This window comes from Wallemia mellicola (assembly GCF_000263375.1).
Source record: "Wallemia mellicola CBS 633.66 unplaced genomic scaffold WALSEscaffold_6, whole genome shotgun sequence".
Taxonomy (NCBI): Eukaryota; Fungi; Basidiomycota; class Wallemiomycetes; order Wallemiales; family Wallemiaceae; genus Wallemia; species Wallemia mellicola.
In genome coordinates, this window is record NW_006531963.1 from 434,782 (window position 1) to 459,755 (window position 24,974).

At 39.0% G+C, this 24,974-nt stretch overlaps 16 protein-coding genes across 16 annotated transcripts; 7 read left to right on the forward strand and 9 right to left on the reverse strand.

Annotated features, from left to right (window-relative positions):
• Window positions 1–4: 4 nt before the first annotated feature.
• Window positions 5–982, forward strand: WALSEDRAFT_60077 (DUF866-domain-containing protein). The gene is made up of 7 exons (XM_006957627.1): window positions 5–19; window positions 76–162; window positions 208–264; window positions 308–379; window positions 430–560; window positions 612–702; window positions 746–982. Exons 1-7 carry the CDS (start codon window positions 14–16, stop codon window positions 800–802), a joined length of 501 nt encoding a protein of 166 aa, XP_006957689.1. The 5' UTR covers window positions 5–13; the 3' UTR covers window positions 803–982.
• A 271-nt stretch (window positions 983–1,253) lies between these two features.
• On the forward strand, window positions 1,254–2,571 carry WALSEDRAFT_32140 (hypothetical protein). The gene is made up of 10 exons (XM_006957628.1): window positions 1,254–1,327; window positions 1,371–1,424; window positions 1,471–1,520; window positions 1,572–1,607; window positions 1,653–1,744; window positions 1,797–1,866; window positions 1,912–2,021; window positions 2,069–2,122; window positions 2,169–2,280; window positions 2,326–2,571. The coding sequence occupies exons 1-10, from the start codon at window positions 1,262–1,264 to the stop codon at window positions 2,411–2,413; spliced, it is 732 nt and encodes a 243-aa protein (XP_006957690.1). The 5' UTR covers window positions 1,254–1,261; the 3' UTR covers window positions 2,414–2,571.
• Window positions 2,572–3,477: 906 nt separating this feature from the next.
• On the reverse strand, window positions 3,478–4,499 carry WALSEDRAFT_54161 (cyclin-dependent kinase 5). Its single transcript, XM_006957629.1, has 2 exons — window positions 3,676–4,499; window positions 3,478–3,626 (listed from the first exon to the last, which is right to left on the reverse strand). Exons 1-2 carry the CDS (start codon window positions 4,454–4,456, stop codon window positions 3,505–3,507), a joined length of 903 nt encoding a protein of 300 aa, XP_006957691.1. The 5' UTR covers window positions 4,457–4,499; the 3' UTR covers window positions 3,478–3,504.
• WALSEDRAFT_54162 (hypothetical protein) lies at window positions 3,676–5,720 on the forward strand. The gene is made up of 2 exons (XM_006957630.1): window positions 3,676–4,657; window positions 4,702–5,720. Exons 1-2 carry the CDS (start codon window positions 4,560–4,562, stop codon window positions 5,534–5,536), a joined length of 933 nt encoding a protein of 310 aa, XP_006957692.1. The 5' UTR covers window positions 3,676–4,559; the 3' UTR covers window positions 5,537–5,720.
• WALSEDRAFT_44910 (RNA cap binding protein) lies at window positions 4,500–6,129 on the reverse strand. Its single transcript, XM_006957631.1, has 5 exons — window positions 6,055–6,129; window positions 5,940–6,008; window positions 5,768–5,883; window positions 4,702–5,719; window positions 4,500–4,657 (listed from the first exon to the last, which is right to left on the reverse strand). Exons 1-4 carry the CDS (start codon window positions 6,107–6,109, stop codon window positions 5,519–5,521), a joined length of 441 nt encoding a protein of 146 aa, XP_006957693.1. The 5' UTR covers window positions 6,110–6,129; the 3' UTR covers window positions 4,500–4,657; window positions 4,702–5,518.
• Window positions 6,130–6,724: 595 nt separating this feature from the next.
• Window positions 6,725–7,959, forward strand: WALSEDRAFT_63647 (hypothetical protein; the record flags this gene model as incomplete). The annotated part of the gene is made up of 2 exons (XM_006957632.1): window positions 6,725–6,980; window positions 7,025–7,959. The coding sequence occupies 2 exons, from the start codon at window positions 6,725–6,727 to the stop codon at window positions 7,957–7,959; spliced, it is 1,191 nt and encodes a 396-aa protein (XP_006957694.1).
• A 33-nt stretch (window positions 7,960–7,992) lies between these two features.
• Window positions 7,993–10,438, reverse strand: WALSEDRAFT_68405 (Mpp10 protein; the record flags this gene model as incomplete). The annotated part of the gene is made up of 4 exons (XM_006957633.1): window positions 7,993–8,882; window positions 8,933–9,244; window positions 9,291–10,268; window positions 10,315–10,438. 4 exons carry the CDS (start codon window positions 10,436–10,438, stop codon window positions 7,993–7,995), a joined length of 2,304 nt encoding a protein of 767 aa, XP_006957695.1.
• A 105-nt stretch (window positions 10,439–10,543) lies between these two features.
• WALSEDRAFT_60081 (UPF0103-domain-containing protein) lies at window positions 10,544–11,728 on the forward strand. Its single transcript, XM_006957634.1, has 5 exons — window positions 10,544–10,601; window positions 10,647–10,740; window positions 10,789–11,082; window positions 11,131–11,265; window positions 11,309–11,728. Exons 1-5 carry the CDS (start codon window positions 10,550–10,552, stop codon window positions 11,688–11,690), a joined length of 957 nt encoding a protein of 318 aa, XP_006957696.1. The 5' UTR covers window positions 10,544–10,549; the 3' UTR covers window positions 11,691–11,728.
• On the reverse strand, window positions 11,726–13,058 carry WALSEDRAFT_60082 (hypothetical protein). The gene is made up of 3 exons (XM_006957635.1): window positions 12,566–13,058; window positions 12,262–12,519; window positions 11,726–12,215 (listed from the first exon to the last, which is right to left on the reverse strand). The coding sequence occupies exons 1-3, from the start codon at window positions 12,947–12,949 to the stop codon at window positions 11,829–11,831; spliced, it is 1,029 nt and encodes a 342-aa protein (XP_006957697.1). The 5' UTR covers window positions 12,950–13,058; the 3' UTR covers window positions 11,726–11,828.
• A 423-nt stretch (window positions 13,059–13,481) lies between these two features.
• Window positions 13,482–15,733, reverse strand: WALSEDRAFT_60083 (hypothetical protein). The gene is made up of 2 exons (XM_006957636.1): window positions 15,175–15,733; window positions 13,482–15,123 (listed from the first exon to the last, which is right to left on the reverse strand). The coding sequence occupies exons 1-2, from the start codon at window positions 15,691–15,693 to the stop codon at window positions 13,594–13,596; spliced, it is 2,049 nt and encodes a 682-aa protein (XP_006957698.1). The 5' UTR covers window positions 15,694–15,733; the 3' UTR covers window positions 13,482–13,593.
• Window positions 15,734–15,739: 6 nt separating this feature from the next.
• On the reverse strand, window positions 15,740–17,183 carry WALSEDRAFT_68409 (mannose-6-phosphate isomerase; the record flags this gene model as incomplete). Its single annotated transcript, XM_006957637.1, has 4 exons — window positions 15,740–16,644; window positions 16,697–16,710; window positions 16,759–17,014; window positions 17,058–17,183. The coding sequence occupies 4 exons, from the start codon at window positions 17,181–17,183 to the stop codon at window positions 15,793–15,795; spliced, it is 1,248 nt and encodes a 415-aa protein (XP_006957699.1). The 3' UTR covers window positions 15,740–15,792.
• Window positions 17,184–17,246: 63 nt separating this feature from the next.
• On the reverse strand, window positions 17,247–19,383 carry WALSEDRAFT_32146 (glycerol kinase). The gene is made up of 5 exons (XM_006957638.1): window positions 19,205–19,383; window positions 19,076–19,108; window positions 18,974–19,028; window positions 17,939–18,924; window positions 17,247–17,890 (listed from the first exon to the last, which is right to left on the reverse strand). Exons 1-5 carry the CDS (start codon window positions 19,278–19,280, stop codon window positions 17,379–17,381), a joined length of 1,662 nt encoding a protein of 553 aa, XP_006957700.1. The 5' UTR covers window positions 19,281–19,383; the 3' UTR covers window positions 17,247–17,378.
• Window positions 19,384–19,659: 276 nt separating this feature from the next.
• sum1 (WD40 repeat-like protein) lies at window positions 19,660–20,984 on the reverse strand. The gene is made up of 6 exons (XM_006957639.1): window positions 20,966–20,984; window positions 20,902–20,920; window positions 20,828–20,857; window positions 20,704–20,782; window positions 20,143–20,656; window positions 19,660–20,097 (listed from the first exon to the last, which is right to left on the reverse strand). The coding sequence occupies exons 1-6, from the start codon at window positions 20,966–20,968 to the stop codon at window positions 19,738–19,740; spliced, it is 1,005 nt and encodes a 334-aa protein (XP_006957701.1). The 5' UTR covers window positions 20,969–20,984; the 3' UTR covers window positions 19,660–19,737.
• A 305-nt stretch (window positions 20,985–21,289) lies between these two features.
• Window positions 21,290–21,839, forward strand: WALSEDRAFT_68411 (stress responsive A/B barrel domain-containing protein; the record flags this gene model as incomplete). The annotated part of the gene is made up of 2 exons (XM_006957640.1): window positions 21,290–21,500; window positions 21,545–21,839. The coding sequence occupies 2 exons, from the start codon at window positions 21,290–21,292 to the stop codon at window positions 21,640–21,642; spliced, it is 309 nt and encodes a 102-aa protein (XP_006957702.1). The 3' UTR covers window positions 21,643–21,839.
• Window positions 21,321–22,937, forward strand: WALSEDRAFT_68412 (hypothetical protein). Its single transcript, XM_006957642.1, has 3 exons — window positions 21,321–21,500; window positions 21,545–22,714; window positions 22,766–22,937. The coding sequence occupies exons 2-3, from the start codon at window positions 22,504–22,506 to the stop codon at window positions 22,861–22,863; spliced, it is 309 nt and encodes a 102-aa protein (XP_006957704.1). The 5' UTR covers window positions 21,321–21,500; window positions 21,545–22,503; the 3' UTR covers window positions 22,864–22,937.
• WALSEDRAFT_60084 (Pkinase-domain-containing protein) lies at window positions 21,321–24,297 on the reverse strand. The gene is made up of 8 exons (XM_006957641.1): window positions 24,083–24,297; window positions 23,980–24,033; window positions 23,752–23,933; window positions 23,691–23,706; window positions 23,553–23,647; window positions 22,766–23,509; window positions 21,545–22,714; window positions 21,321–21,500 (listed from the first exon to the last, which is right to left on the reverse strand). Exons 1-6 carry the CDS (start codon window positions 24,150–24,152, stop codon window positions 22,928–22,930), a joined length of 999 nt encoding a protein of 332 aa, XP_006957703.1. The 5' UTR covers window positions 24,153–24,297; the 3' UTR covers window positions 21,321–21,500; window positions 21,545–22,714; window positions 22,766–22,927.
• Between the last annotated feature and the right edge of the window lie 677 nt (window positions 24,298–24,974).

Consider the following 24,974-nt stretch of genomic DNA (forward strand, 5'->3'; position numbering starts at 1 on the left):
AACTGAGAGCGCCATGGTTGTGAGTACGAGCGTTAATAATACGAAAATTACATTCTAAATAGAGCAATGTATTAGAAATTAGATTTACAAGTGCTTATCGAGGGTGAGAATGTTTCAAATGTCCAACCAGCAGATTTCAATGATCACCAATTCTGGCTTCAAGTGGGTAGTAGAAGGTCATAGATGGTGGAATCTAATAAATGCTAGATAAAATGTACAATGTGCCACGAGGTTCACCCAAAGACAATCGCAATCATTCCTTCAGTGGGTGGATTTACACTACAAGATTGAATTAACAGAGTCGTAGGAAGAAGATCAATTACCGAACACCAAGGAGGGTAATACGGCGAATTTGGTTTTCAAGTGCTCATTTTGCGGGGTGTGTGATATTTCCTCAGCAGACCTAGCGTTGCTGACGTAGAGTTTCAGAAAAGCGCACACGCAAAGGTGGAGAACAAGGGCGCTTCAGCTGTAAATGTAGAAGATATCGAAAATCACAGTTACAAGAGTTGGTTGGTACTAGAATGCAGGAACCTCGAACCAATCGGATTTGAAGCGAGGTTAGTCTCGAATTAGGGCTATTTGCTAGTACTCTAATGAATTATATTCAGAGACGACAACTACATATGCACTAGTTCCCTCAGTGATACTAAGTTCGAGGATGTCACACTCGATGGTGAATGGAGTGACTACGACGAAAAGGTAAGCGTGACCGCTTGGCAAGGCCTGGCTGACATTTTCTTAGTCCGGTGAATCCGTCGCTATCGAGGGGTACAAGTTCAGATTTGTGAAAGTGAAGTAACTTGGAGTGAGACGCTAATGCAAGTTCCCCAATTCCCTGCATACATAAGAACATACATGCATTTTTAATAACGGAATAATTTTATGTGACATAATGCTTCCTTAATACATTGTACACTAAAATAGTAACATTACATTGTCTTTTGACGCTCTCCGATGAATAAGTTTACCCGCTTGACAGGCCAAAGCTTATTAATGACGTTGGATCAAAGCCCGGAGTGCATATTTAGGAGTAATAAAGCTTACCATAATTAGCGGAATATTTGACATTCTTTAGACTAAATTAGCCTGTTTTTTTTTTTCTTCCACACTAACCTGAGTCGCGAATAAAGATAAAACATCGTAGGTCACGTTACACAAATTTAATAAAGAAGAAGATTATTCGGGTTCGCTTGATCAGCTTCGCATTACGCTTTAATAAATAAATAAATTCGCATACTCTTTAATCACTACCATCACAATGTCCACAGCAGAACAAGGAATTCCAAACGACCAAGGCTTCAAAAACGGAGACCCAAATGCAAACGTACGTGAGAAGACGTTACAAAAGTTTTCTAATAGTATATTAGGCCAACATTGCTAGATTTATTACCCCAGGTGGTCACCCAGCGGACAGCTCACAAGTGTGTACCAATTCGCTAGCTAAAGAAACGAGCTAATAGCATTTAGCCAGCTTTCCCAATCTTCCACAGAAAGATTGCTAATCCTTCTCCACTCGGGTATGTTTAGCTGTCTTCTCATTGGTTTAGGCTGACGATACACGCGAATAGTCTCGCATCTTTCGCAACTACAACTTTCATGCTTTCGTGAGTAGATTCTTAACAAGAAGCCGTTTGTTGACGCTTAAATAGCCTCTATAACATCTCCACTAGAGGTATTAGCGCTCCAAATGTTGTCGTCGGTCCGGCACTCTTCTACGGTGGTTTAACACAACTTTTGGCTGGTAAGTTAAAAATCATTTCTTTGTCGAAAAGTAACTGATCGGCCATTTCCAGGTATGTGGGAATTCACCACTGGTAACACTTTCGCTGCTACTGCATTCTCAACTTACGGTGGTTTCTGGTTGTAAGAATTTCTTTGTTTGAAAGTCCGAAATCTGACGTAAAATAGATCATACGGAGTTATTTATATCCCTTGGTTCGGAATTGAAGCAGCATATGAGGGTGCCGAAGAGGAATTGGCTTCCGCTCTTGGTATCTTCCTGATCGGATGGTTCATCAGTAAGTTACCAAAGGCACCATTAAAAATATAGCTAACACAAATACAGTCACCTTCATCTTCTTGGTTGCTTCACACAGATCCTCTGTCGCACTCTCCGGTGGTAAGTCATCATCCATGTCGTCTTTGTCTTGCTGAGATTCTCCAAGTTTTCTTCTTCCTTACGATTACCTTTATCTTGCTCGCTGCTGCAGAATTCACAGGAAGCACTGGCACTAAAAAAGCAGGTGGTGTAATCGGATGTATCACTGCATTCAACGCGTACGTATAATCTCGTAAAACAAGGCTTTTCTGATGATTTTCTAGATGGTATGTTTGCCTTGCTGGTCTCTTGACCCCAGACAGTTCATACTTCACCCTTCCAACCGTCTCATTGGACTTTAAGAAAAAATAAGCTCAATGGGATTAATTACTTCACTTCACGATGACTGATTTAGGTTGTGGTATTCTAATACTCTATTAATAATAATACATTATGTTTTAAGGTCTACCATTTATTTTCGTTGTACTATTTTCAAGTTTTTACTGTTGATACATTTAAGTTTTTTACGCATAGAGATCTGCTGGGGGTTTACTATAGTGACAATGGTTATATATGCCAGTAAAGAGCTCATTCAAATAATCGAAACATTAACGAAGCATATCCAGTGGTGCAGAGAGTAACGTCTGTGATGTATGGGAAATTCTGAGACATTTGTTCATGTGTAAAAGGGAAGATACAGTTGATCTCATAAATGTAGCTGTATGTATGTATAACGTAACTCGCATCACATCTATTCATATGACATACATTTTAAACTGGAATAAATCCGATGCATGCGTAATCTTTTAAGAATTTAGCATATGACACTTCCCAATCACGCCTTGGTACGATGGAAGAGGGAATTGAGAGTACTCCTACATTGTACAATTTAGTGTCTGTGATTATCAATTTTTTATCTCAACTCCATACTTAACATTATGTGTTAACTTTCAAGGAATTCGCCGAAGTGATCAATATTTCAATGAGCTACTTTATCAATAACAGTTTAGACTCATTAGTGTAGAATGTATGAAGTCGCAACAAGATAAATGGTGATTTCGTTTTTTACGCGTCTAAATGCTCTATACACTCGGGATGCGTGCTAAATTTCTTTATTTACTCACAGTTAGATAGAATAGAATCGGATAGTGAAGTTGTAATACCCGCTGATACTGTTTACCCGATTTAATTAAAATATCACGCTTTGATCGACGTAATTTAAGTGAAAAACATACTTCCCATCAAATTGACGAAGAAGATAATATCTAAGTCTATTAGGATGAGATAAGCATTCCAAGAGCTTGATAATGAATATTTCCGATGAATATGCAAAATCAATATTCACTTTCACCGGTGTATCGATCATTGACAGGTAGAAATGCCGAATAGGGTCAACAGCCTTTCAATAGTACATTAAACCTCTTCAGTGTGATTAGATAGAGATATCTGCATTTATTAAATCATTAGTTTACAAGGTATGCAGGATCGTTGAATGCCGCAGTAAAGTATGGATGTCTGAGTGCATCCTCACAACTTAACCTTCTGATTGGGTCAAATTGAAGGAGTTTGTCAAGTAAATCGAGGGCTGTGGATGTCTTGGTTAGAGTTATCGCACTAAGAGCAACAATACTTACCTAACGGGTGGGCTGTAGGATAAAGAGTTTGCCATGCTACTTTAGGGTAACGCGGGAAGTTTCTGAGCTGAATTTCGGGACTCTCTGCTGCAATTCTACGCAAGACGTCATCTGATGGTGTACCAACGACCTTGATGATAGCGTTCAATTGATCATTGTTATCTCTACCTCTGAAGAGTGGTACACCGGAGATCATCTCAGCGAGAATACAACCAGCACTCCATACATCAATACTTGTACTGTATGTCTTTGATCCGAGCAAAACATCTGGTGGTCTGTACCACAAAGTGACGACTTCGTTTGAGAATGTGTTAACTGGAATACCAAATGCTCTCGCGAGACCGAAATCTGCTAATTTTAGTTCACCGCGTTTGTTTATGAGTAAATTCTGTGGTTTAAGATCGCGATGAAGTACTCTATTCTCGTGACAGAAACCAGTACCTTTGATGAGCTGATACATGAAACTTCTAATTGTATTTGGTTCAAGTGCGCCCCTATTACCATGACTATCCATGTATTTCTTTAAGTCTTGGTCCATGTATTCGAAAACCAACATGAGTTTGGTTTCTGTATGTATAACGTCATGTAATCTAACAATATTTGGATGCTTGAGTTCTTTCATAAGGGAAATTTCACGTATAGCTGTTGAAGGTGTACCTTCCTCCGCATCGAGGTGTATTTCTTTCAAAGCGACGATCTCATTCGTGAGTCTAGATCTACCTTTGTGTACGGAAGCGTATGTACCTTCACCTAACTTCTCTAACTGTATGTAATTTTGCATATCAGTCTAGTGGATGTAGGTCGACGAGCTGACAGCAACTGTCAAGTCAACCAAACGCGTCAATTTAAATAAAAATACTTAAAATAGATAATAAAAAATAAAAATGGATTATTCTTCCGATAATGAACAAGAGGACGAAGTTTTACACTGCATATGTAAATCTAATGGATTAGAAGGTCTACCTATGATATTATGTGAAGGGTAGGTTTGATAAGAGTTTTCTACTAGATAAATAACCAAAGCAGCTGCGAAACTTGGTATCATTTAGATTGTATCGGTATGGAAGCTGGGGACGATGAATTAGTTGACGTATTCGTATGCAAAGAATGTGAAGAGAAAACAGGCCAGAAGACGAGTTGGAGGGTAAAATGTCAACGAGAAGGTTGTACACATGCGAGTAGATTACCGGTATCTGTATATTGTTCAGATGCTTGTGGAATTTATCTCATGAGTCTGAAATTACGTCAATATAATTTACACCCTGATTCAATTGAAATGGTTATACCATTGGTCATTAATTATAATAAGCTCCCTTGGATTGTCTTTGATGAGGAGAATAGACAAATGACGTCCTTAAGACAATCAATTGAATATCAACTGGAGAAGTTATCTAGAAAGAATGATACCATACAAGCAAGTATAAATAAATTTAGCAGTAATATCTCTCTTATAGAAAAGCAAGAAAAGTTTCTTCAAACTGTCATCAATAGAGCGAACACACTTACAAATAGTCTACAATCTGTGAATGATACAGCTGATCAACCAACAAGTAAAAGGGGACCAAAAGCAACGAAACCCAAGCAATCAAGGGGTTATTGTGGATTCGATTATAGACTACTAATGGACGATGATGAATGGATAGAATTCGACATTGATAGTATATCTGATATATCGCCCACAGATGATCAATTACTATGTATCCTCAAAGATAGCCAATGTAATAGACATACAGGCTGGAAGAAGCTATTCGAGTATAAATTACAAGTAAATAAATCAAGCTTTGAGTCAAAGATAATGAAATTACAAAATAAATTTAATAATAACAATCTAATAAAGAGGCATTTAGATATTATAAGGTGAATGTCCATACCTATGCACGTCAACATCACCTTCAACCCTTTCTGTACAAAATCCACGCTGTTTTAATATTTCATCCCTTATACTATCCTTTATAGCTCTCTCTTCGTCCAACTGGAGTGATTTCTGAAGGACTTGTTCAATAGGTGCTTGCTTGAGTTGTATTGTGTCCTCTGTATCTAAATCCTTGAGAGTATGTAAGAGTGTGAAGTTATAATAGAATCAAATACGAACCACTTCACCCATCAAAACTACATTTTCACCTCTGATCAAGAAAATACCACGCGGAATATCCGCATACTCGTTTAAGGCGTGTATTCGCTCAACTGCATCATTTAGGACTAAATTGGCTGTGATAATGGTATATTAATACGCTTTATTCTCTATATAGCCTTATAAGACTAACCAAATTGGTCGAATGACCGCAAAACCCCAATTATCTTTCTACCATCCCGTAGGGCGACCAACATCTTCTCTTTTTGTTATTTAGTGAGAGTTTATGATATATATTCTATACTAACTATCTACGCAGTTTAAAAGCTGCCCGGATGTTGTGAATGGCACTAATGCTTCCATAGTGGTGATTGATAGGGACTAACAGGGGAATCTATCAATAGTTATATAAAGAATAATAGACACATAGCAAACAAATATAATCTTGGTTTAAATTTTTAAAACAACTCTTACATGAAATACTCTTAAAAATACAAAACTCATAGTAGAATGTGCCACAGGACATTGACGCATACAATCATGCGGTGAGACGCGAAGGTCTACCGTTTGTCGCGTCACCCAAGTCCCGTTGCTGTCGTTGGCTCTTTGACGCAATTACGACTGGACATGATTATCGACTGCTCAACCGAAGGAGCTATCTATCAACCAGCGCCTATTATACATTAGATTGTATTCTATATGCTTTCTAAGAATGAAACTTACTTTTTGAAGCGTCATTCCTTTTTGCGTTAAAGAAGGGATTTCTCATTGAGACCAAATTTAAGCTCTTGAAAAAATTCACATTTTAGTTTTACTTTTATAAATTATCGCGATTGATTGATTAGACTTTCGTACGTTCAAAAATTCCGTTTTCTTGACGACCACGTAGTGTTTACACAGCTCGATTGACAACTTACATCATCACTTATGACAGCCACGAGCATATTAGGAGGTTTATATGCCAAAATAAACGACATAATGACACCAAATAATACCCGTATTATTCACGAGCGATATCCTATACCAATTAGTGTCGTATTGGGATACTTCTCAATAATTACACTTTGTATAACAAGTCTGGCGCTCCCATTATCTCCACGGACGCTCAAATTTGTTAATAGAAGCATTATATTACCACTTATTATACTCGTTTGTGTATATATATATCGTACGTGCTGTACGCACATAGAGGATTCCCCCGGACACAGATTCGGTATGCCTAGCCACGCGATAGGTGAGAATAATTGCGCTCTTTCTACCCATTTAATGTCAATATAGGATTAACATTGCGTGCAATCGACACATTGCTCTTCTCTGGTGACCCGCACAAGACCTTATTTAGAACATCCTCGCCTACGCCTCCAAGGACCTTCACCGAGCGTTTAAAGTATTCAATAGCATTCTGGAGTACATTTAGAGGCATAAACTGGAATTGGGAGTCAAGAAAGACACCAAAAGCTGTCAATACTACGAAAATGAACTTCCTCACAGGACACATGACTAATATCATTTGGAGATACCTTTTAATGGATTCTATAGATGCCTTCCTACGGACTGCTGGTTTCTTTACAGTACCACCTCGCTTAATGGGTGAGATGTCTCTTGGGACACCTCTACGTCATCTAGCTGGCTTAGCTCATGGTGTGCACCTCTGGCAGCTGATCGAAATGAGTTATTCATCTATGGTTATACCTTGCGTATTACTCAATTTGAGCTCTACGAAGGAGTGTCCACCGCAGTTTGGTAGCATTTCACAAGCGACGACAATCGCGACCTATTGGTCAACACTCTGGCATGGCAATTGGAAGAAACCTTTCGTTGGCGTATCACTAGGTATTGTACGATTTCTTAGATTACCAACCATCTTCGGCATGATCGTAACTTTCGTCGTTAGTGGTTTGTTTCATAGTTTACTCACTTTGTCTTTACATCGTGGTGATTTTTCTACTGGAGCCGGTAAAGGTGCCCTTATATCATTCTCAATCCAACCAATTGGTATATTACTTGAAAAAGTTTTCCAATCTAAAGTATTACCACTTATACCGTCGAATATCTCACAGTCAAGAGCATTCAAATCACTCTCATATGTTTGGGTAATATTATGGTTATCAAATACATCGATTTATGCATTTGATGAAGTGAATCAAGCAGGATTATTCACTAAGCCACTCCTACCATTCTCACCAATTAGCTTAGTCTTAAACAAAATGTAGAATAAATAGTTTCTATAGAATTAACTTTTTAAATTACAACTTCAACCCTGCTGCATTCTTTCCTGTTTCACTATTTCCTTTTTTCTTCTTATTATCAACTTTGCCTTTACCAACGACAGTTACACCCTTTCCTTGGGTTAACTTCTTCAATGCTTCTCTCTTCTCATCTGCTACAGTCATTCTCTGTTTACGAGACTTATCATCAACGACGGATGCAATCTTCTGTCTATCCTTGGCGCGACTCTTACGGATCTTGTTACGTTGTGCGCGTTTCTCCTCTGGTGTCATTTCGTCTTTAGCGACATTACCAAATTTGTTAGCACTATAAACCTCTTCTGGTGCAGCAACAGTAGAGCTGTTTTGAGCAGTAGGTAAGGCATTTTCAAGACTAATTGATGGAGTGTTAGAAACTGTTTCAATTGTAGCTTTTGGTGCCTTTGGTGTAAAGTGGGCATTAGAAAGCGCATCCAATTTACTTGACAATTGATTCCACATTTCATCAATTTCCTTGTGTTCTTTAGCAAGTTTGTCGTCTGGGTTTTGAGACGTTCCTGCATACTCGTTGGCATAAAGATCACCCAAACCTTGTGAGGATTGCTGATCACTCAATTCAAATAACCTAGAAGGAAGGAATGGTTTATCATCCACTTGGCTAACCCTTTGAACGTCATTGAAGTTTTCCTCTATAATACGCTTTCTTATCAAATCTTCAAGGCTTTGTGTCTTTTCTTCAGTGTTCTCCGGCACTACTTTAGCTGTTGTTTCAAAATCAAGATCTTCAGCTAGAAGACTGTTTTCTGGTCTGGCCTTTGATGTAACTTCACCCTTGAGAGTCCATTCCTTATCAGCGACATTTTCATCTTCCAAGTCAGCAATTTGACGTGCGAGTGCTGCTCTTCTGCGACCGTGAGCAGATGCTGGAGCTGCGAGATTGTTAAAGCCAACTGTAAAGGATAACATAAAAATTACCTACCTTCATCAGCATCCTCATCATTTTCTTCCTCCTCAGCGAAAAGATCAGAGTTGAACTTCTCCATTGTTTGCTGTCCAACTGCTTGGTCATCTTGATCTTCTTCATCCTCATCCTCTTCGCCATTGTCTTCTTCACTCTCTTCTTCTTCTTCTTCTTCCATCTCCTCATCGTCGAATTTGCCTACACTTTCACCAAGAGCATCTTCATCGAGTATGTCACCATCAACAAGATCATTTTCGTCTAAAACGACCTCGTCACCATCATCCTCATCCTCGTCTTCTTCGTCATCATCATCACGCATACTACCTCTACCTAGGATAAAATGAGCTAAATATCACATCAAACTGATTAAACTCACTCTTGTTCTTAATCTTCTGTACCTTTACGGAATCATCAAAACGAACAGATGACCTTCTTTTCTCTTTCTTCTTCTTGTCTTGTTTACTCTTTTCTTTCGTAGTTGGATGAGGATCTGAGAGTGAGTAACTTGGTTTACCGTTGTGTGACCATCCTTTACGAGGTGGGGCGAAGAAGTCATTGAAGTAGATATCATTAGCGTTCTCATCGTCATTCTCAAGTTGAGCTGCAGCATCGGCTGAGAAGATATCAACGTCTTCCTCTTCCTCGTCATCTTCATCATCATCATCTGTTGACCTTGATCTAAGACGATCGTTGATTTCTTGATCTTCTGTGAGTTTGTTGAAATCATCTATAGAAAAGAAAGCATCATCCAAGCCCCAAACATCCTTTTTAGGCGCTTTTTGCTTGGTGGTGGTTGTATCATCCTCATCGTCCTCACTATCGCTGTTTCCGTCAACGTCGTTGAGTTGTTGATAGCTGATTTCACCAATTGTAGGATCATCATCATCTTCTGATTCACTCTCTTCGTCTTCACTGTTCTCTTCCTCGTCGTCCTCGTCATCCTCGTCATCCTCATCATCGTCGAGAAGACCTTCGTCTTTGAGTGCTTGAATTTCTTCCGGTGAGAGATTATCCAAATCGATATCCTCTTCGTCTTCAATATTATTGTTTATACTATCATCACTCTCGTTGTCGTCGTCGTCGTCTTCTGGTATGTCGGTAGCATCTGAAGCGTCGACTAACTTCTCAACTAAAGAAGATATAACGCTCGCTCTAAGGTCTAATTGGTGATAAATCTGATCATTAGTGAAGCCATCGATGAAGAGTTCATCTAAAGGCGTTGGTTCAATCTTCATTGAAGGTGCTTCCTCGTCTCTCTTTCTCTTTTGACGAGTTTCTATAACAGTTGAAGGAACTTTAAAAGTTTCTAGTATATCGTTTATATGTTTAAAACTATTTTCTTCATCTCGTAAGCCTATTAGGTTGTTAAATGATTTCTTCTCATATTTGATAAAACTTACCTCTATCGAATAAGTGCTTAGATGTTAATAGAGATTGTTTCTTTATTTCTTCATCTCCGTTAACAAGATTGTGGGATTTACTTGCTAACAATTCTGTGTATTTCTCGAGTACATCTTGTGTCATCCTGATAGTGACTGAAGAAGGAGTATTTATTGAGAGATGGCATGAGATACAGACCATATTTTTATCCTATCTCTTTCTATCTACTACCATCTCTCTATCATCTCTACCATCATGCAAAATATCAGAGAACCGACTCATGCAGGGGCATGGTATACAGACAATTGTGAGTAAAATACATCTAGTGATTATCACATTAAATATACCATAGCAATTAAATTAAATAAACAACTTCAACATTGGTTTGATGATGCCATCTCCGATGGTATCCACAATAATAGCAGATCTAAAGTGATTATTGCACCGTCAGTATAGTCAGTACAACGATAGTATCCATCTAACTACCATATTAGTCACGCTGGTCTAAGTTTCTCTGGTCGAACGGCAGCTTATGCATACTCTGCTGCGAATATCTCACAATACAAGCGTATTATTATACTAGGACCTAGTCATCATGTTTACTTGAAATCGTGCGCTTTATCCCCTTTTGATGCGTACGATACACCACTAGGTACACTCTCAATAGATAAGGAGATAAATGACGAACTTTCATCTACAAAGGCGTTTAAAAGAATGTCTAAAGTGACGGATGAGGATGAACATAGCTTTGAAATGCACACACCTTTTATTAAAAAATTAGCTAACGAGTTTGTCAAAAGTTTTCTTTTGAACATTTTCACTAATAATATTAACAGACATGATATCAAGATTGTTCCAATACTCGTTGGTAATATTTCTCACGAACGTGAAGTCGAGTACGGGAAGTATTTCGCAAAGTATATCAATGATCCTGAGACATTGTTTGCAATATCTTCTGATTTCAGTCATTGGTGAGCACGTTCTTATTAGAATAACAAAACTAATAATCTACAGGGGTTCTAGATTTAGATACACGTATTATCGCCCATCGAGAAATGAGCCAGGAGGCAGGTTGGGCAAATTTGATGATGTTGATGAGACTGGTGACTCTATACATGAGTCCATCTCAGGGTTAGACCATGAAGCTTGGGATATACTCAGTGAAGCACTCAAAGACCCCAAGCAAACACATGAAAGTTTTACAAAATACCTGAGTGAGACTGGCAATACAATTTGCGGGAGGCATGCATTTGGCATACTTCTAGGTGCTCTCCATCATGCAAACCGTGACTACACAAGTGGTAGTGTCAAATGGACACACTACACACAATCATCTAAGGCGCTCTTACCAACTGACTCAAGTGTCAGCTACTCAGCAGGATATATGACCATGTAGACTATTATAATGTAGAAATTATGTATAACCATATTTTTAAGTCGTAATCTAGTTTGGGGTATATTTATAGTTGTGAAGAGTGGAGTGTCAAAATCTATCCGAATTAAAAAGTGGGCAATGAAAACATAACTGTAAAAATTACTTTGTATGCACACTCTTCATGAGGGCATTCAAAGCTTCTGTTCCAAATTTACCTTTAGGGTAGCAGATAAAGAGTGGTTGATGATCGACATCAAATTTCTCGCGGAATGCACCTCTATTAGTGAGGCCTGTTGCTGCAACTATAGAATTGTACATCTTTGATAACCAAGCCATTCGCATGCTACTAAGATTATTTGTAGGTACGAGCTTATCGGCCGCACTTATTCCGAAACTGCAGTAAAGTGTACCTTCCGATTGAAGAGTTTCAAGGACGTCATGAAGAAGATGCTCACTGATACCGCGTGGGGCGTTTGGAAAAGTCACTGAGTGTTCAATTTGTTGGCAATTTTGCGAAATTTTTGCAATTACAGTGAAACCCCAAATCTATAACTGTTAATTGGTTATGATTAAGAACCATATAAGAACTCACCTTCCCGGATTCAAGATGACGGGCATAGAAAACACGACGATGTTTGAGATCAACCCAGGGCTGCAAATCTTGGGTGGCGATCTGTAATCCTGTACGCTTCTTCTTCCAATCATGTATACCTTGCTCTACTGCTGTTTTATCCGCATCGACGATCTCGAGTGCTTCCTGCACAGCCAGACCTGCTTTATTCGATCTACGGACGTTGTTGCGTACATCTCTTGAACGTGTAAGGTTGACATGTGTGAGATCTACAATATCCTAACATTCTGTAAGCATTTGTAAGCAAAAAGTAAAAGTTTCTCACCTGACGTATGCAAGACAAACTAGACCAATTAAGCTCAGCTTCTGCGAGTACATGCTCGAATTCTGACTCTACACAGGTCCATACACAGGTCCAGCCATTAGACTGGCAGAAGTGTATAAACTTTCTAGACACTATAGGCCAACGAGTCTTATCGCAGAGGGGAGAACCCCATGCTATAACATAATTCTTGTGTTGAGTGTATCCCTGTATAGCTTCTTTTACGCCTTTATCTGTATCCTCTTCGTCATCTTCTGAGGAGCTGCTTTCTGAAGTGTGCTGATTTTTGCCAAATTCTTTCCAGACTAAATAACGCTGGTCTAACCAGGATGGACCTGCAGGTTGATTGTAACTATTACTAATACTGTCTGTGATATCTGATTTCATTCTTCGTAGTTTCTGTCGAAGGAGCAGACTATGATTACCCTGGACAATCGAATTTTTCCTATGATTTCATAGACTACGCACCATGCATATAGGATAAATATGGAGCAAACATACCAGAAATTACTTTATAAAAGTGTTTACGTTTGGCGGACAACAGAGCAATTTTTACATATGAGGACCTCTCCTAGGAGTTCCATAGATCATCATAATTCGGAGTAACGTCCTTAATTCTTGGCTTAGATTGTTGCACAATAGTATTGTATGTAAAAATTATCTTTGAAAACAAATTTGTACAGTACTTTAGGGCAGATTTTACCCTTTGAATATTCACACTCTCGTGGAGTAATATAGCGAGCGGTTATAACCGAAGTCATGTCACATTTATGTATCGAAATGCGTCTTTTACGTCTTTTCGCATAATTTTGCTTAGATTCCTGTCCCCGGAGTTTAGTCTGACTAAGCTGACTAAATTTGGGCGTGACAAAGCTAAAATTTTTTAAGCCCGTGATGACGTTATTTTTAGAGCGCGTACGAGAGTAAAAAATTCAAAGATATCATAAACCATATACAAATAGAAAGCAAAAAGCATATAAAATTTATTTTAAAACGTGAAGAAATATTGTAATTTACTCAAATGAAACATGTTATTCATTACCGCTAGCAGTAGGATTGGCAGCTTTTTCCTTCTCCTCCTTCATTTCAGCTTCCTGTTCAGGTGTTGCTGGTATATCATACTTTTCTCTAACCTTCTCAAATTCTTTGAGCATCTTTCTACGAGCGCCCACAGCTGCTACACCTCTAGCTTCAAGGTCGTTTCCAGACATTGCGACCATTTCCTTCCAGTTTGAATCTTGGAAATTCGTTGTATACTTGTGTAATCTTAAAACTCTTAACCAAGTTGCAACATCGTTTAAAACTCTTTCATCAAGTTCATCTTCATTGTTCGTGGTATTATTACGTTGTCTTGATTGATTCGATATAGATCTCTTATTTCCTCCTTGTTGATTTGGTGGTATACCTAATTGCTGTTGATTGAAAGATTGCTTATATGGTGAAGGTAATCTACTTCCATTAGTTGAATTATTACCTCCATAAATACCCAAGCCTGGTCCTGCTCTTACATTCTGTTGCTGTTGAAGTCTACCAAGTGCGAGTTGTTGCTGTTGCAATAATTGTTGTTGTTGATGTAAACTTTGTAATTGTAATGCCAAAATTGGGTTACCTGGATTTGGTGAAGTTGGTGCACTCACTTGTCCAGGTGAGGATAAACTATTGATAAGTTGTTGCTGTTGTGCTAACAATTGTTGTAAATTCTGGTTAGTTTGATTGTTTCCTACAGACGTCCCGCCTGGTGTTAATAAACCGTTGTTCAATACACCGTTGTAATCATCTTGTGCAGATGTAACATCATCATAATTAACCGACTGTCTAGATTGACGACGGAATTTGCGAGCATCGTCCAAACGAACTGCATTATTATTATTACCGCTATTGGTTACGTTGGCGTACCAATTTTGTAAATCAGTATCAAATTGATTTTGATTTTGATTTTGGTTAATTGAGAAATTACCAATTGAAGGGGTGTTAACCATTGAAGACCAATTGGCAGATTGTTGCAAAGGTGAAGATATGTTAGCATTAGCTTGTGCCATAGCTAAAGCTTGATCATCATTTAAATCCTGAATAGAATCAGATCTAACGAATGAGCTAGAATCTGAAGATTTTGGTCTTTCAGAATTAGCAGAAGGTGTTGGAGAGCGTCTTTCTTGTACTTGCTCCAAACCAGAACCTCTTTGCCAATTTGGTGATCTAAGATTATCTGTCGATGACCCAGCACCGATCGTACCAGGACCAGGTAAATGACCTGGTGCTGAAGTTCTCTTTGAGTTAAACCTTTGTCTATGTGCGCTCAAAGCATCTTCTGGTGATAAATGATATTCACCTGCAGCTAATGACTGACGATTGATAGCAGTTGTTGCAGCTAAATTTGGTGAATTCTTTGCTGATATACCCGATACAGCAGCCAAATGTGGAGATTTCAATGACATTCTAGACAACTCTGTGTCAATTTGACCGTCAAGGTTTGCGCCAGCTGAAGGACTAAAAAGTGCTTGTGATATTGGATCTGAGCGACTCATTTGTTGAAGTACTGTAATGAAGAAGCGGATTTGCATCTAAAAGGCTTATTAGTTGTTGTCACTTAAGATTAAATTAAAAACACGTACTTGTGATGAATGTTGTAAGAGAGAATATAAGGCAGCTGTTCTCTCAGCTTCACTGAGAACTCTAAACCATTGTTCGATAGCAACCAACTCCTCCTTAAAGTTCTGATCAAGTGAGGCAGCTGCCATTTCTTCTAAAGTGTCTTCGTAGCTACCGAGATTTTCAAACCATTGGTCGAGTGTGTCTGGAGTGTTCATACCCAAACCAGCTGACCCAGGTGGGAGCTGAGCTGAACCAAGTAATTGGTTTTGTTGCTGATTCCATCCTGTATTACCACCAGCAGACTGAGCAATCTCTGACGCAGGTCTCTGTACACGTGGACTGACTGGGGTTCTGGATGGCGCACCAAATGTCTGCCTAGCTTGGTTGTTTCTGGCTAATTGTGCAGCTGCAGTTTTGTTATACGCACCAGTTGTTGGACTTGGTGAGCGTGAGTGCGCAGATTGTATATTTGGGGGGTTTAAACTCGTGTGAGGTGGTGAAGACGATGTGGAGAATCTGTTTTGTGATGTACCAGACATTTTCTATTTGGTATATTTTTTTCACGTTCAACGCAGCTTCGTGAGGCGAGTCGACTTCTAGCATCATCATCAGCCTGATTCATTCAAAAATAAAATTTTTTAGACTTCTACAAATGCTCTATATAATTCAATATCTGGAGATGCTTTTATTACGGCTGGTGTGTCAGCTCCTACAAATAAAACTTCTCCTTTACGTAATGTTTCGGTTTGGCTATCAGTCTCTATTGAACCTGATCCACTGACAACGACAATAACGCTTGGTCCATTCAATGCCCTGTGTTCTGTTGATTTACCGTTGCTGAGTGTAACCCTCGCAACGCTGAATTCATCAATTGGTGGATCATATACCACCGTACCAGCTGCACCATCGAGTGATTTGGTGTCCATTAATTGTGCATCAGCCGTAGCGCTTTCATATGTCAGCATATTGACCAACGTATCAACATCTCTCAGCTTTGGTGTGAGCCCCGCTCTGACGACATTGTTTGATGTTGCCATACATTCCATGATATCACCAGAAATGTAAGCATGTGGGTCGTCAGCTTTGAGGAACACACTTTCTCCAGGCTTGAGATGTACGACGTTAAGGAGGAATGCACAGAATATACCAATATCACCTGGGAATTGCTCGTTCAACGTTAAAACGAGTTGACGTACAAGATAGACGTTCTCATCACTGACGTCTTCTCCTGATTGATTGGAATATCTATCCACAATAGCCTTTGTGAGATCAGCGATTTTGTTCTCAGATGCAGACATGATGTTTCTGAAAACGTTTTTAAGCGCGCCTCTAGTTTGTTCGTCTGTGGTGGCTTGTTTGAGATCATTGACGTGTTTGTTTTCTACGAAAGCTCTTAACTCCTTTACGTTCTCTAAGAAATTGACAATTTGGTCTTTAGGTCTGAAACCACAGAAACCATTAAATTCAGTAAGCGCAATTGCCATCTCTGGCTAGCGAGAACAGCTGTTAGAATGTCGTCACTGGAGAAATAAATGTCTTTACCTTATGATTTGAATCTATAAAGCATGTTTAGCGCCATCGTTGGTTCTCTAATCTAGACTGACCTTTATAAACATCCGGACGGGCCTTGTGTAGCTGTTCAGCTAACTTCTTGTTAGGGTGAGCCTGTACACTCAGGGCCTTCTCTATAGCGAGAACTTTAAAGAGGAATGGTAGTCCACCGTCGCTAGTCGTTTCCTTGAAAGCGTCCTTCACTTTTTGCCCCACTTGATCTGGATTGCGGGAGAGGAACTCAGCGAGTTTTGTGGAGGGATCACTAGATAGATAGGCAGGTGCTTGATCGTGTGTACCCATCCATAGCTAACATACTTAGCTATACAAACTTCTCATAGAACTATCTCACCTCAGCGTATGGCTTGTCTTCTATTTTGAAGCCAGGAATCGAGACTTCAGCGAAAGTAGCAGCTTTAGATTGTCTACCAATCTTACCCCAATCGTATGATTGTATACCTGGAATAATTTTGAACATAGTCATCGTAGTCGGAGATTAGGCTCGATTAGCCGGAATGATTACATCACAAACAAATGAGTCAAAAATTAAATGCATTCATTTCAAGTTGTTATAGTAATGTTAACGTTTGTTTGCGGGATTTCTACATGGGTTCGTTTGGTGTTAAGTCAGTTAGGATAGAGTGTTCAATCAGTGTTCAATTAGCTATTTATTTTACTGCCTAGATTCGTTCTTTTTCTCATTATCATCACCTTTTTCAATCTTCAGCTTTTCTTCTAATTCAGCTTCGACTTCTTCTTGAACAAAATCTATCGTATTCCATTTAGAAGCTCTCTCAACAGCCCTGTTCCAGAGTCTGTAAACCCTTGTTCGTAATTTCGTATCATCATGTGGTGCGAAAAATACGTTACCGGCTGTGTTTACTTTCTCCAAGGTTTCTGGTTTTGTTACATCCCATCCCCAAAGATTGAGTGCAGAACCAGCCATAATTGCAGATCCTAATGCGGTGGATTCTCTCATAGTTGGACGTTCGACCTCAACACCTAAGATATCAGATTGTATTTGCATAGCTAAGTCTGAGTTTGTCATACCACCATCAACTCTAAGAATATGGATATTAACACCTGAATCAGCGTTCATAGCTTCAAGGATAGCTCTTGTTTGGAAGCAAGCGGCTTCAAGTGTGGCTCTAGCGACATGGGCCTTTGTGGTATAACCGGTCATACCTGGTTATTTCAATTAGACAATACGGCTAAGTAAAAACTGAAACCTACCTATCAAGGTACCAGTAGCAGTGCTATCCCAATATGGTGCAAAAAGACCACCAAATGCAGTTACAAAGTAAACGCCACCTGTGTCATGTACTTGTGCAGCCAATTCACCAATCTCTGAAGCGCTGTCGATGAGTGCCATATTATCACGTAACCAAGTAATAGCAGCACCAGCGACAGAAACTGAACCTTCTAGTGCAAAGTGAGTTGGACAGTCAGGACCAGCTTTGTATGCAACCGTGCTAATCAAACCGTTCTTACTGTATTTCACTTCTTCACCTGTATTGAAAAGCAAGAAAGCACCAGTACCGTATGTATTCTTTGCTTCACCTGCTCTTAAACACTTTTGACCAACAAGGGCAGCTTGTTGATCACCAAGCATACCAGAGATAGGTGTGTCGACGAACGGTCCGTGATCAATTTTACCGTAAACTTCAGACGATGATCTGATTTCAGGTAAAATAGAAGACTTTAATCCGAAGAAGTCTAACAATGAGTTGTCCCAATCGCAAGTACGCAAATTGAAAAGGAGTGTTCTTGAAGCATTACTGATATCGATATAATGAAGACCTTTACCAGGTCCGCCTGTAAGGTTGTAGAGGTACCAACTATCTATCGTACCAAAGCAGAGTCTGTCTTCCTCCATTGCAATTTTGACATCGTCTACGTTTTCAACCAGCCATTTCAACTTTAAACCAGAGAAATATGTCGTAAGAGGCATACCGGTTTTGTCTTTAAGAATATCAGGGCCTTCTTCACCTGACAATTCTTTGATCATCGTATTCGTACGGGAATCATCCCAAACAATAGCATTATAAAGTGGTTGTCCGGTCTTACGATCCCATACGAGTGTTGTCTCACGTTGATTGGTGATACCGAAAGCTTTAACAGCGTCGAATGGAATACCTGCAGCTTCCATTTTATCTGCTATACAGTCCATGACGATATATACAGATTCTAGAAGGTCGAGTGGATCCTGTTCGTGCCATCTAAGGAGCGTGTAAATGATATTGCAGCGGATGAAAACTATAGACTCACCCTGGATATGGATAATGCTGAGGATATTCAACCTGATGCATGAGTGTTGGGGTACCTTGGCAAAACGTCAGTCAATATTAGACTATTTAGGACGGTACGAACCATATTTGTCAAACAGAATACAACGAGTTGACCTGGAGAGTTATTAGGTTATGGATATACTATGGAATGCTATAGAAACCCACGTAGTACCTATGAAATTCGTGAGATTTGACCGCATAACGTAGCAAATAAACGTACCTGTATCAATAGCAGCGACAAACTCAGGAGGACCGTCTGAGTCTAACTTTGGTTCTTCTCTCGACATACAGACACTTTGTTTTTATCAAGACGTCGCAGTTGGATTCAAGCCGGAGGAGTGAGATGAGGTGAGCCCACACCATGGATATGATGATGTATTGAATTAAAAAATCTTGTTAATTACTAAATTTACCATAAACTAATCGTTTGTTTCTTATTTTATACAAACTAATATTCAAAGACTAGCATATATACTACTTTTCGTCATTCTGATTTACTCCATACCTCCAACGGCGATGTTCTTTAGAAGCATATAGATATATAGATATATAGATATATAGATTATTTCAAATACTCTACCTTACTCCTTCATTTCATTACCCCTCGCGCAGCTAATCTTGTGGGAGCCCCGCATGAGTTCTAGAAACAGCACATTTTCATAAATTCCGATTTAAACTCGTAGTGAATATCTACTTTTAGTTCTACAAATAATGCATTGAGAATTACAACTTCTTTTTGTCAATCTAATCCATCTCAGGCTCTAAATCACCATAAACTCTGGTTCTGAAGTAGGATTCATCAAACCAGTGCACACGGACGTAACCATCTTCACCACCACTAGCAAATGCTTTACCTTCTGGATGTACCGCGATAGTGTTGATTGGACCGAAGTGCCCCTTCACTCTACCAACTTCTTCTCCAAACACCTTGTGCCAAAATCTACATTCGAATTTACCTTGACGTGCGGATGTTGTCGTGACGTTCATTGCTTCTTGACCACCACCGACGATAATGTAGGGGCTACCTGGTGCAATTGAAGCTGAATTCAATGGTGAATCCGTGGAGAATGTCTTTATAGTTTCTAATGTGTTTGTATCAAAGAGCTGATGGATCTTTAGCTGTTACACTCATCAACAACAGCAACTCACCTTGGACACTTTATCTTTGCTAGAAGTGATGAAATAAGTTTGGTCTAATGAGAGCTGTAAGTCCATTATAGAATCTTGATGAGCACCTTCACTAGCTGCGACTTCCTTTTGTTCTTCGTAGTTGTATTTTGCTATCTTTCCATTCTCGTGTCCAGTGACGACCTCGTTGCCGATGGCTGTGAAAGCAGCGACTGTTATCTTACTTCCTGCTGGCTCAAAGAAATGCTTAGGTTCAGCTGATTGCTGTGTTGGTTGTTGTTTATTTATCTCGATGATACGGAGAGCACCCTTATATCCCATACGCTCTTCAGTGATTGCTAAAATACGGTTGTCATCATTAGACCATTGTACTCTCTTAATAGCCGTTGGGAACTCCCATGTGTATAAACATTCTCCGGTTTTGACAGACCAAAGTTTTAAAGTGTTATCCGCTGAACCAGAGACCAAATATTCTGAATTTTTATCTACGGATACAGACCATACTGTACCATTGTGGCCTTCGTAAGTACCTAATCTGCGCTGCTATTAGTGCTGTCTTCTCTACTAACTATGGATGCATACCTCTCACCATTGTGGGAGTACCAAACGTTTATTCTATGATCTTTTGACACAGAGAAGATTAAATCACCATCTTTATTGTCTATATATTGTTAGATGTTTGCATATCTAACATATCTTCACTCACATATAATCTGCGTTAATGAACGCTCGTGTCCTAATGAAAATTAGCTGGTACTTATAAGAGTATATACCAAATACCTTGGAGAAGAATTGGGCGCTATACTTGAATCAGTCGCGCTCATCTCTCGTATGCACCACTCACCATGCTCAAAGTCGATGGAAGAAGGCGAAAAGAATATTAGAGATAACAAAAGAGAGAAATAAAAAAATTTAGACGCATATATGTTTTATTGTAGTACACTAGAATACTCAGCTATTTGTGCGACTCCTTATTGTAGTTATGCTGTTCATAAATATGGGAGATAGTTGCTAATATGGGATATATATAAATACCTTTATACATTTTACAACATTCATATACCTCTCACATGACTACTACATCTTAAATCGATGAAATCGGGCATCTCTCGGTTGTTAACAGACTAGCAGATGTCATCATCCTTCATTCATACTTTCAAGCATTAACATGATCATACATATCGTCGGTTTCAGATTCAAAGACACTGTCACTGAAGAACAGCGTAAGGATGTATCACGGAAGCTCCTTTCCTTGGCAGACACTTCTGGTGTCATCAAATCCGTCTCTGGTGGCTTAGAGAAATCACCAGAAGGTAAGGGTAAAGGTTACCATCAAATATATACATTGAAGTTTCAGAGATGGGAAGATTTGCACTTCTGTAAGCATACAAACGTGGTGTTTTTTCATCTAAAAACCCAATAGATCAAAACTACGACCATGCTCACCAAATATTCAACAGCGAGACGGGTCAACTATCTGAAGATGTACTTGTTTGGGATTATGAAGACTTCCAATTTTGAGCAAAAGTATCCATTAAAGACAATTACACAAAATGAACCGAAAGAAGGGTTATAAATACATACACAGCTAACGTGAGATCATTCTTAGTGGCTTTTGATAATTATTGCGTGAGACAACTGTTTGTCTATTTCATTGATGAAACGATAATGATTGATGCTATACCGAAATGGAGCTGACACTCATGAATATCCTTGCCTTTGATATAGTCTCATTTTTATATATTTCAAATATGTCTACCTTGTTATAATATTAAAATATCCTGAAGAGTGCACTTCCGTTGGCTGTCCGACTGCTAAGAGCTTGAGGTACTATGGTGCAGTTACATAGAATACAAGAGATAATGAACACTCGCTGTTGTCGATTTTCTATTAAAATTGCGTATATCTCTTATAACTACATGTTCTCCATTGATGTCTTATAACTTGGCTAGGGTTCATGTATTACTCTCAAAACAAAGCATAAATGAAACAGATATCGTATATCTATTATAAAGCTCTCAATTGCTAACATCTCCCTCTCTTACTGCTGAAGTAGATCTAAAGATATTACTTAGGCGATATATGACTAAAATAGCTAATTGACAAGGAAGAAATTAGAAGTGATATCTCATTGTCGTCGTCTTACATCGTTTTGTTCAACTTCTCCTATCTAACCATTTAGTCAGTAAAGAAATCATTACGTACGATATCTTGAGTCGCCCTTACTGAAATTGTCGAAGTAAATTTATGAAATAATATCTAATATCTAACTAATTATACTACCGGAAATCGAAGAAATCGGGCATCTTCCATTTTCTTATTCATCATTATCATTTCTCTCATTCGCACTCTCGAGAGCCTATATAAGTCAGAGTACTTAAAATGATTACACACGTCGTTGCATTCAAATACAAGACCACGGTAAATGCGGACTTACGCAAGGAAATTGCCCACAGATTACTTGCCTTGGGAGATACCTCTGGCGTCATCAGGTCTGTCACAGGCGGTTTAGAACAATCACCTGAAGGAAAAGGAAAAGGTTTCCATCAAGTATTCGTAATGAAATTCAATCTCTGGGAGGATTTACAATTCTGTGAGTACATACACTGATATGGCCATTTTGTTATCTCACATTCTACTTTTGACATGTTGTATGATCAATCTCATCAGCAATTCATGGAACTCATAGGTGATTTGACAGAGGATGTACAAGTCTGGGACTTCCAGGATTTCGAGTTTTAATGAAAGTTTTCAGGACATGAGAAAATTTTACTATTACCCAGAATGAATTGAATACAAAGCTAAATTATGATGGTCTAATGTCAGAATTACGGACTGGCTCAAAGTATGGGTGTGCCATTGCCTCTTGTGCTGTCAATCTATCCTGATGATCATATCTGAGTAAGTGATCGAGGAAATCTATTGCTTCAGCTGAGACCCAGTGTTGGTTCTCAGCGTTGATGAACTTGTTCCATGGTTTACGAGCATATCTACCAAGTATATCGTCATAGTGACTATCGAGCTCTATTTCATACTTGTCGAGATACTTATAAAGGTCATCTGTACCTAAAACCTTTGCGATCTTAACCAATTGATCGTAGTTGTCATGTCCATGGAAGAATGGCTCCTTTCTGAAGATCATTGAGGCAAACATACAGCCTAATGACCACATGTCTAATGAATAGTCATACTCTTGGAAGTCCACCAGCAGTTCAGGTCCCTTGAAGTATCTAGATGCTACTCTTACGTTGTATTCTGTGCCTGGATGGTAGAACTCTGCTAAACCCCAGTCAATTAATCTCAGTCTCCTCTTTTGATGGTCAATCATAACGTTATGTGGCTTGACGTCTCTGTGCATGATACCTTTAGAGTGACAGAAGTCAAGGGCCTGAGCTGATGAGCATGTGTTCATACGCTTTCAAAATACCTACCTTGAGAAGCTCATTGATGTAGAATCTAATATCGAAATCTGTAAGCTTAGGGTAGAGAAGTTTGAAGTCTGTGTTGTTTATGTATTCGGATATAACTGAAGGATGTTAGCTGAGAGTGTAGCTAATAGGAGAACATACTTGATGGAGTCTTAGACTATAAAGCGTGTTAGATAATAGAACAAAACGTCTTCTCACTTACGTTCGGATCCCTGACAACATCCAGCAATGCGATTACATTTGGACCGCCAGCCAAATTTTGCAAAATCTTAATTTCTCTCTTAATTTTCTTCTTCTTTACTGGTTTGAGTACTTTGATAACGCACTTCTCGTCGTTGTTGATGTTGATACCTTCAAATACTTCAGAGTACTTTCCACGTCCGACTAGTGGGATATCAGAGAGCATATGGGGAGTATACTAACTACACACCTCTTCTAACAATTTCGTAGGAGGTTTGCTCACCCCAGGATACTGTGAGGTTGTCTATCTAGTTGTCAGCACTGGTGTTCGACATTAGCCTAAAAAAACACACCGTAATCCCACCAAGAGCGGCTGTGCTTCTCGTTAGCATCAGCATAGACGCGACTGATACTTGGTGGCATATTTTCCAAGCTGGATGATCGCTGTAGTTGGATAAGGCTATCAGAAATTCCTCAAGGTGGGTAAGTATAGATAGAGATACAAATTTATATTCCTAAGTAAATGTCTGTCTCTATGAGGTTGTAATAGTCTATTGGATGCTCATCTATTTCTTCTGTATTATCTAATACTAAATTGATAATATAGCAGAGCGTCTACATAACTAATATAACTTTGACATCTGCGAGATATTCTATACCATCCTCTCATCAAACTATTTGTTCGTCTTCCACCTTGGCGACTATCACTACCGGCCGGACTACCGCTAAACGTCAGGAAAGGAAGCAGTTGTATTATCAGAGGGGAGATGTATGATGCGAGACCTTTATATATTATCAATGTTGTACACTTGCAGTCGTATAGCTGAAGAAACTAGCGAACAGGAAGATTATCTATGACGAGAAGAATAACAGGAAGCATCTTTTTCTGTCTTGGAAGGGGCTGGATACTTAGAATCTGAAATACGGGTACATATATGCGTAACACACTACACTCGTAAATCCACAGTTAGGAACCAGAGAAGAATATCAACATATAGGGCTGTATTAACGTTTCTGGGACACAGTCGGACAAAAAAGGCAGTTTTTATTATATGCATGTTAGTTTTATTGGAAATCCATAGGTTAGGTTAGAAGTTTGCGTGTTTTCCTTCTCGACTTCGTCACATTTTGACCACATTAAAGTAAATCTTTAATGTATCAGGAAAACCTCAAGGATAACTGCGGAAAAAGCTTTTGAGGTTCATTTAAATCGAATTTATCCTTTGTTTATATCGTATGATTGCT